Consider the following 9,923-nt stretch of genomic DNA (forward strand, 5'->3'; position numbering starts at 1 on the left):
AGGACCCACTATTGGCCGACCGCCCCCCGCTCAGAATGGCTGTTCTCGATCAACCATGCTGAACAAAGCAATCTCGTTTCACTTGACTGTCCTTATTGTCGGAGGGCTGGTTTTCATTCGATTGGACGTGCCATCCGATCGATCGAGCTGATGGTCCGGGGATTTGACTGTTGTCTCTATCATTCCATCGCGGGTTTTTAGAGACTAGCCGTGCCGTCCTGCCTTGACTGTTTGCTCGGATAAGGAATGTCGTTCGTCCAGCTTTGCTGCTCCGCTCGACCATCTTCGCCTGATCTATGGACCATATCTTTTTTATTTTGACCTTCATATCAGTCGTTCTTCCTTGTTTTGACTTATTTTCGATGGAGTCCCCTTTTCATTACCCTATTATGCATGGTCCTTGTGGATTATAAAAATTATATATAAAATTATAATATGATAAATTTTATAGTTTATAGAATTGTAGTTTATGATAACATAAAATCTTTATCTGTGGAATAAAAAATATAATCAAAGTATATTATGTGTTTGTGATCCAATACATTCATAATTTTCAAATGCAACATAATAGAAGGCTTTACAATTTATGCTAACAAGGTAACTATCCTCCCTAATCCTCAGTAAGCTCCTGGAAGGGACCCCATCCAATTTGTGTCACAATTAAAAAGGGCATGGTATATTATGTGCACATTTTTATTAATCTATATAGTTTTTTCCTTAATTTAAATATACTAAATTGAATATAATTCCAAGGTCGTTACTTAGTAGGTGCAAGAATCTTGATTAAAGCACCCCAAAACAAACATCAATCAATCTTCAACGGGTTATTAATTGCCCCGGGCAGGATCTCTATGTGTATTTTTCTAATTTACTTATGATAGTGGATGGAAAACTTATGTAAGACTAAACTTCCACTACACGATTAGTCAAGCCAAAATAACTTAGATATCCCACTAAAAAAAATAAACAGGTTAATTAATTATAACTAAAGAAAACAATGATATAATCCTTGATTGAAATAACAACATTCCACAACGTATGCGTGGACTTATTCATCACAGAATGATGGAAGTGACTAACCCAGCTAGCTAGTAATATTACTCTGGAACTTCCTGCATGCAAGCGCTTTGTTCGTTGCTAGCTAGCTAGCTGTTTCATTATTCTAGCTGAACGTAGTACGTAATTAACAGCAATCAGCAGTGCAAGCACAGAAGATAGAGGAGATGCGATCGACAGGCGTGGTGATCGATCAAATGACAGATTCCCAGTCGAAGGCCGACCCGCTCGCGCTGCTGCTTCCGGTTCCATCATCGAGCAACGCGGTGGGGAAGTCCTCCTCGAAGGCGTAGCTCAGGCCGCATCCATACGCCATGCCGTTCATCCCTTCCGCCAACGGCAAGAAGAGATCCGAGTATCTTGCTCTGCCCACCACAATATCGGGCAATATGGAGTCAAAAATCCCCTCGTCCACCGGGCCAACGCGAGCCTCTCTCTCAGCCTGCTTCTTCGCCCGAATCACCTTGTAATTAATCAATGCCCGATATGCGTTAGAATCAATCTAAGTACGTAATCCATACGAGAAGCAAAGAACAAATGTATCATAAATGCACCGCTGTTCATACATAACGGTCCTTGCTATCGTCTTTGTATATCATGACGAAATCTCCAAGCTGGAGTCGATGTTCCTTAACATAATCGCCTTAAACATTCAAAATCCAAACAAACAAACAAAAAAGAAGTTAGATTATGGTATAGGACTGTAGGCATACAGAAACTCGACGTCGTCACCTGTGTTCTCCAGTATGTACATTCTGCTCCTGTTATTAGGCCAAAACCTGATAATGATATAAATGGCAAGCTAAAGCAACACGCAGAGATTAAAAATTTGCGAGCTTGTCTTGGAAATTGTGTTAATGAAACCTGTATTTGAATGTCCAAACGTGAAGGTTTTCCAAGTCGTCCATGTTTATAGCGATGCCTTCCCTGTAGGTCAGATTTGGAAGGTAGGCCTCTGCTTCTTTCTGCGAATTTCATATGCGCAAATGAGAATGTTTTGCCACAACAGAGATGAAAAATTAGGGAAAAGAGATATGATGACCTTTGGAAGAACAATTCTTCCTAGTTGGCTGACGTCACTGTTCCTGAGCTCCTTTTGCAGAAGAAACCTCAAACCAGCCACGGCTTGCTGAGGAGGATTAAGATGAAGAAAATTTCTCAAACATTTGCGGGTTGTATATATGGAGGAGGAGAGAGAGAGAGATGTGACGTACGTCAGGATCAAGGGCTGGCACATTCAAATCCAGCACAGATCCCTGTTATAGTTAAAAATATTGCTAATGCTTAAGTAGTTGAGATAAAAAAAATCGCTAAAATATTGTAAAATGCCACCGAAGTACAGAACGATCAGGCGAGGAAGAATGGAGTTGATCGTGGTGGCAATGGTGGTGGATATGGTGGTCTATAAAGGCCCGGCCCAACAAGTCTTGAAGCCCATCAAACCTCATGTATAGATTTGGACTGAGGTTGGAATTCGATGGGAGAGAAAGCAGGGCAGAGTCGGGGGGGGGGGGGGGGGGGGGGGGGGCTTACGGAGGCAGGGTTGGTTTCGGACGCGGGGCGACGGCGGGATCTCCGGCCGCGTTGCTTGGCTACCATCTTCCTTCTCCGGGTGGCGCGGTGCTCTGCAGCGGCGTCGGTGCCGCCGTCGACGTCGTTGGAGAGAGCGCAGGAGGAGGATCCGCTGGCGGAAACGGGCGCCAGTCGTAGCTTGCTCGCCCCGTCCATGGAAGGTAGAAGGCGTGCCAAGTAATTGAGCAATCTGTGGCGAATCTTGTGGGGGAAATTGGAAAGGGAGAAGCGGCAGAGGGGCAGAGAAAACGAGAGGGGGAGCGAGGTGGGTGAGGAAGTTAATGCGAAGGGCATAGGGGGGAGGAGAAAGAGGAGGAGGAGAAGAGAATGGGGAAAGAAAAAGAAAGAAAGCGGAGGTGGGGGTTGGGGAACAGGTTCGTGAGTGGTGGACTCTTGTGAGGAAGGACAGCCAAGTGTTGCGAGGGCTCTGACCTCGCTGCACCGGGAATCAATCAATCAATGCGCTCACCACCATCTCTTTACACTCGGCGTCCACTGCCTCTTCCCTTCCCGGCTTCCGTCAATGGCCGGAGGAGAGAGAAGATCAATTAACAGACTTAAAAAAAAGCAATAAACCAACTCGTCGCGTCGTTACTGGGCTGCTACAGCTGATTTCTATGGGCTTGTGTCCGCCTTTCTGTAAGGTTTCAGGTTTCATCTTAATCCATGAAAATTTTATTTTTCTGTCTTACTCTGATTCTCATGTGTTTAACCACTTCTATATATTCTATGAGTCCCATATGATGGTGTCCTTGATATTTCCAGCCAATGTGAAGGTGAACCTTCGAGTACAAAATCCACTTGAAAGGAACTAAAGATTTACATGCTAAAGATCATGAAAGAAGTGCTAATGTGGGATGGTAAAGGTTGATGCTCTTTGGCATGCCATCATTAAGTCTACTTCAAACTTTATTATAATCATTCTTGTATAGTTTGAGACAACTTCATCTTCCTGCCTCCTAGTAGTTGTCCATGATGATATTTGACTTGTTCAATATTTTTTACTGAATAATCTGAAATTGGTTTTTGTATCAATTTTTATGTTCTTGTAGGGCTTCTGTTTCTGTTGATTTATGCACATGGGAAGTTCATGTTTGTCTTACTAATTCAAGGAAGCAACCTGAAGGTGATTCTTAGATGTAAGTTAAAAGGAAATGAAACTAAAATTAAACAGAAAATCAATCCCATTTGTTAAAAGAACACATGATCCTCCTATGATCCTATCCCTATATGAACATGTTACTTTTAATCAAAGTCTAACGTACAGACTAAAACATATAGATATGCATGCAGATGCCTCTCTACTAATGAGTGGAGGTTGCTACTTTTTTGCTTTGCATTTAGTAATTAAACGAGTTTTTACAAGTAATCCTTTTTATTTTTATTGGCTCCATAAATGGTCTATTATGATATCATCTTTTAGGAGATTATATGACATTTTAGATGGAATAATTAGTGTACTACCACTAGTTAATTGTGGTGGTAATTATCACTTATTATGAAATTAACCATGTTTTTAATCTATCATACATTAATTTGCAACGTCATGGGCTAGGCTAATCCTACTTATATGGGAACTTAGAACAGTCAGCACCTAGAAAATACCCTTCTATGCCATTAGTTTATCTCAGAGCGTTTGGCTTTAGGACACCCTGTGTTTGCTACTGGTACTATTAAGAGGTGGCTAAGGCAGGCACCTAAATGCCCTCTGGATGAGGGTTTTGCTTAGGCATCTCACCTAGAGGTTTAGGTTCAAGTGCCCAATGGAGCATAAAACTTCCTTGCTCTGCATAAGCCTTTAATCAATTTAGGTTCAATTGGTTATGTAATCAGAATGTCCTCTCATATAAATGCCATGGACAAAGTCTGATGACAATTATCTCTCATATATAAACAATATTTGTCTGATAAGATTAACACAGACTGGCAAATCTTCACTCATACCCTTTTTTTTCAAGAGGAGCTACCCTTTTCCCTTTATACTACTTCGGGTAATCATGATCTCAATCAATAGTGCTGGATATGACAAACTCAGATATGCTATCTACGCTAGAACATTGTATCAGATAATTATAGCTGTTTTAAATTCTCATAAAAGCCTGAAAGTAAAAGACATCAAGTTTTATCCCTGGACAGTCCAATTACCTTAAATGGTTTTCACCTTAATTAAAAATAAGATTTCCATAGTACGCTGGAATTTTTTATCAGGCAGATTTTAGAGGCTATGTTGCTTATTTCAGGTTCTTCACAGTTCTTGGTTCTCCAGTGAAATTATTCACGTGGAAGATGCCTATAAAATTGCAACGCTAATTTCCAGCCACAAGCCATATATCATGGAAGGTGCCAACCATTGTTATACTGAAACAACAGGGAGGGCTGCATCTGTTCAGGTAGTAAATTGGATCCTAGAGAAGAAAGTTCCTCTTGATTGTCGACTTCCACCAAGAGTTCAACATTTACACCTTTATCTTATCAAGTTCATATAGTATCAATTATATTACTTCAATCACCTTCTGAGTGTTCGATAAGAGTGTGACAAGTGCTACTTACCTTATGTGGATTCTTCTATAGTTATATCTTTTAACATGCTCGAAGTACTTCCTTTGATTACAGGGCAGGATACCCCTAGAGCATTATGATTTCATCTAATTATATTATAGTTAGAACTCTCGATTTTACAAACCTTTAGTGTATCTGTTGGCTTGCAGGAACTTTTTTAGCTTGCGCTCCTTTAAATTCGCTGCCTCCCTGAAGAAAAACATTAACCTTTTCAAGTAGGTTAAGTTCTTTTATGGCACACACCTACAAGCATAGTGTGTACTATAATTGTTCTTGAAAAGTTGTTTATTATTATGTGCATTCCGACTCTTTAAGTTGCGTGCGTGATTACGAAATAAGTTTGTGTTCCCGCGAACTGTTTTGTTCCGATCCGATTAATTCTGAAGGGCAAAATGGACTTTTTGAAGCCGATGGCTTGTGGACAAAGACCTCTTTACTTTTCTTCTTCTTATTATTATTATTTTGAATTATGATTATCTAATGCAACTTGGAAACGAAACGGCTGGCGGATAGTGGAAGGCAAGACGGACACTCGATCGAAGATTCGAAGGCCCGTAGCGAGTCTCCGAGTTCCGAGCCGAGGCAATCAATCCTCCTTGCTCCAGTCATGGCCATGGCAGCGTCCTCCTTCTTCGTCTTTCCCCTCGATGTGCGCCGGAACAAGCTTCTTTCCTTCCCAAGCCCTAGCCTCACAAGGACTGTAACGAACTACAACAAGCGGCAGCCGATGGGAAGGAGGCGGCCGCCGCCGATCTCCGCCTCCTCCTCCTCCTCCTCCTCGTTCCGCAATGGAACCCCACCGGAGACGGACTGCCCCGTTCCGTTCGATCAGCTGCCGGTGAACGAGTACCAGGCCCTCTCCACATCCTTCCCCTTCTCCTGGGCTGCCGCCGATCTCCGCCTCTACTCCTCCCGCCTCGCCGTCACCGGAGGCCTATTCGCTCTCCTCGTCGGCCTACCCGTCTCCGCCTTCGGTACCCGCAGCCTGTCCGATCCGCGATGCGCCCTCGGGGCCGCCTCAGCTGGGCTTCTCGCCGTCACGCTCGCCGTCCTCCGGATGTACCTCGGATGGGCGTACGTTGGTAACCGCTTGCTCAGCGCAACCGTCGAGTGTGAGAAAACTCGTACCTTTAAGTTTCCCTTTGCTTATTTGCTCGATTTGATTGGACTTTTTCTGTGGGCGTCACAGATGAGGAGACAGGATGGTACGATGGGCAGGTATAATATTCTCTGCTTGCATTCTTTCTCGTTGTTCGTGGTATTCTCTCTTGAATTTGAATTTTTTTTTTATTGTGTGGGTGAATCATATAGGAAAAACTTGACACCGTTTACAAATTATGAGCCTTCTATTATTGCTAAACTATAGATTAAGCTATACGATTCCACTTGCGTATGAATTTTAGTTGTTGATGAGGTCCATTCTTGCTAAATCTCAAACTTATCTTCAGTTGCACTTTGATCCTTCAATTGTTATTACTCTACGATCTTCTTCGAGCTAATAATTTCTGATTAAGTTTAGACAAATTAGTTCATAATCATTTGTGGCTGTATTGGCTATGACAGAGTAGGAGCAAAATGTAGGGGTGAATGAGATCTATCTGTTTTATGTCATGCAAATGTTCTTCAAAGAAGGTACTGCATAAGATTCAAATACAAAACGATGATCTGGAATTCATGATAATTTTCAAGTGAATAAAATGACAAAAAACAAGTGGAAGCGTTCAAAGATTTAGGTATACTGACTGCACACTTAAGTTATCCACTCGTGCAACAGCCTATGTGTGAATTCAATCCTAAGGGCGCGTTTGGTTCAAGTTATGACACATAACCTTAGTTATGTGATTACCAAGTAATCGCATAATCAAGGTTATAGGGAATGAAACATAACCATTGGTTGTTTGGTTCAATTTAGGTAATCCAATAAAATCTTATTTGTTTGGAGGTTTTAGTATATAACTTAACGTGATATTTTACCATATTATCCTTGTTTTAATAATGATAATATTATATTATTAATAGTGATATATATATATATATATATATATATATATATATATAATTAGATTTTTTTTGTTTATTATTTTATGTTCCCTGTGTGCCTGATCCTGTTCCAACTAAATCACAAAAGTAAACATAATAGATAAAGATTAGATTTTTATGATGGAATTAATTTAATTGAAGAAGATTTAGCTCGCTATACATGGAGATAGACAGATGGGAGAAGTGTTCTTGCGGTTTTTGCAGTGTTCTCAGCGGACCAGACTGTGACGAACTTCCGTATAAAAAAATACCAGAATCTGGCAGTATGAAACGGGAGCACCAAGGGGACTGCAGGTACGGCGGGGCGGTTGAAGGAGGAGAGCAGGAGAAGGTCCGGTCATCGGACATGGCGGATGTCGCACACTGGAGCAGGCGGAGATGGTCATGGGAACCAGCATCGCAACCAGCAACGACGCTCTACTTTCCCACCTTGCAGCTGACACCGTTCACATCTCGACTTGGGTGGACATCCTCTCCGAGCTTAACGCACCTCCTCCCCCACTCTCGCCGCCCCTGCGTTTCGACGATTCCTCTTCCCTCGGCCGACGGAATCGCTTCCTCGAGCTTCCCCTTGTCACGCAGCGCGCATCGACGGAAGTTTATGAGCCGATGCCAGTCCCTGCTCCCCCCGCCGAGCGTGCAACAGGGTGATTCGCCTTTGGCTCTGATTCCCAATTGGATGTCGCACCGTCGCCGAGGGATTCGAAAAGGATCAAGTTCTACAGCTCGCCTCCCTCATCGTCGTCCTCGACGACGGATGCGGCGACCTCGGTTGCGTCCCCTCTGCCGGTGGTAGTAGTCGACACGCAGGAGGCTGGATCTGCCTCGTCCACGCGCTGTTAGCCTGCGCGGAGGCGGTGCAGCAGGAAAACCAGAGAGAATGTTGTCCAAATGGTAGATTGAAATTTGATAGATCTTTAGGGTTATTTTTGTCTCAAATGGTAAATAATGAAGGGTAATTTTGTCTTAAAATTTTTATTAACCCCGGAATCCAGGAAAACCCCACTTTTCTTAGGTTTTGTGATTCCGGGTTATATGCCCAAATTGCTGATGTGTCAGGCATCCATCATGACTTAGGAATCATCAATTACTTAAACCAAACAAGGTTATCAAGGATAACCTTGGACGGATAACCAAGGTTATCAAGGATAACCCCGAACCAAACGCGCCCTAAATGTAATGCAGAAAAGGGTTGATGTATGGAATATTCTACTCATATCTCACTTTAGTTAAATATGGTTTTATTTAGACTCAGTTAGGTGCCAAATCCATGCAGCTAAAATATTCTTTACAATTAATTAAAATTGGAAGTTTGAGTAGAAAAATGTCTGCAAAGGATAGTAACATAATCACCAGCATTATTGACTCATGAGGATTTATATTTCAGTCCATTTAAGTAGCTAAATAATGTGAATTTTTAGGAACTATTGTCTCAAGAAGCCCTTAATCTAAGATGATTTATATTCCTTGACTCTTACTTTGCAGTGTTACTGCAAGTAGGCTTACTATACAAAATATTGAATGTGAGAATAATTCCTATTTAGCTGTTCAAAATATTAAATGCAGCGACACTTGCTGGTCCATTTACATTGTCTGTTCCTCAAGAATCACTGACTTGCTAACAGTCTATTTTGTTGGCCTGCGCTCCCTGAATTTTTGATACGGATGACTTTTGTCAAATTTCTACCACTTTGACAAAGGTGTTTTTCTTTGTGGTTTATTTTTATTTTTAGATGGATACTCCTATTATTTCTTCATTTAAGGCTCTTAACTCATGCAATATGTTTGCACATGATTGCCAGATATGGGTGAAGACGCCTGAAGTTCTAGCTCGTGATCGTCTTCTGGGTTCATTTTCTGTAAGAAAAAACTTACAAATAGAGTCCATATATTTGCGATGATCTATTCTTTTCATTTCGAGCAGAATCTAGTGATTGCTTCTTTTATTCATTGTCTCAATTTCCTCAGTTCCATGTGGTTTTCTGATTTTCGCTCATCTGCAGGTGAAACCTGTATTAAGCAGAGTCAAGCTTACTTTGGTTGGTCTGGCGGTCTCTTTATTTGTGTGCGCCCTGATTTTTGTTAACATCGAGTACCACCCAGCGTCTGCACCTGGAGATTCTGGGGGACAAGCACGGGCTATACCTGGGGCATACAACGAGGAATCAGCGAGGTCATTTGAACCAGATGCATTCTGTGGTGAATCTGATTTGTCACTGACCTTATGAATCATTGAGAAGTAAAAGGAAAAAAAAATGCACTGACTAAATTGACCACGCATGGGCATATTCATTTATGTACAAAGAGCAAGGAAAAAATTTCCATCCCTTATGTCTTTTATCAATGTTTCTATGTTTTATAAAAGTGTACAGTGTGTAAAGATATTGACAGTTATACAAATTCAGGTGATACCTTATTAATTACTCTAGTGGCGTTTGGTACACTGATATAGGAATGGGAAATTGGCTCATTCTCAAATATGTTTGATTGATGGAAAGGAGGACTAAGAATTTGGAATGAACTTAGGTATTGATGGAACCTATCTCCTTCCTTGAGTGTCATCATATCTAAAAAATTAAATATCGTCTAAATTATTTTAGATGAAAATGTTTTTAATATATTTTTATTCAATTTTTTTTATATCACTTTCTCTCTTTTTGTACTTTTTAATCATATTTTCATTTAATTCATTCTCT

General features: G+C 41.3%; 2 protein-coding genes across 2 annotated transcripts; one reads left to right on the forward strand and one right to left on the reverse strand.

Moving 5' to 3' along the window:
- Positions 1-1,249: 1,249 nt before the first annotated feature.
- LOC122031653 (B3 domain-containing protein LFL1-like) lies at positions 1,250-2,922 on the reverse strand. Its single transcript, XM_042590744.1, has 7 exons — positions 2,590-2,922; positions 2,271-2,312; positions 2,099-2,185; positions 1,921-2,021; positions 1,789-1,835; positions 1,623-1,699; positions 1,250-1,558 (listed from the first exon to the last, which is right to left on the reverse strand). Exons 1-7 carry the CDS (start codon positions 2,920-2,922, stop codon positions 1,250-1,252), a joined length of 996 nt encoding a protein of 331 aa, XP_042446678.1.
- Positions 2,567-9,650, forward strand: LOC122031130 (uncharacterized protein ycf36-like). Its single transcript, XM_042590210.1, has 8 exons — positions 2,567-3,279; positions 3,394-3,494; positions 3,681-3,767; positions 4,869-5,018; positions 5,701-6,299; positions 6,377-6,405; positions 9,030-9,086; positions 9,231-9,650. Exons 5-8 carry the CDS (start codon positions 5,795-5,797, stop codon positions 9,453-9,455), a joined length of 816 nt encoding a protein of 271 aa, XP_042446144.1. The 5' UTR covers positions 2,567-3,279; positions 3,394-3,494; positions 3,681-3,767; positions 4,869-5,018; positions 5,701-5,794; the 3' UTR covers positions 9,456-9,650.
- Positions 9,651-9,923: the final 273 nt, after the last annotated feature.

Source organism: Zingiber officinale, chromosome 11A (genome assembly GCF_018446385.1).
Source record: "Zingiber officinale cultivar Zhangliang chromosome 11A, Zo_v1.1, whole genome shotgun sequence".
In the NCBI taxonomy this organism is placed as follows: domain Eukaryota; kingdom Viridiplantae; phylum Streptophyta; class Magnoliopsida; order Zingiberales; family Zingiberaceae; genus Zingiber; species Zingiber officinale.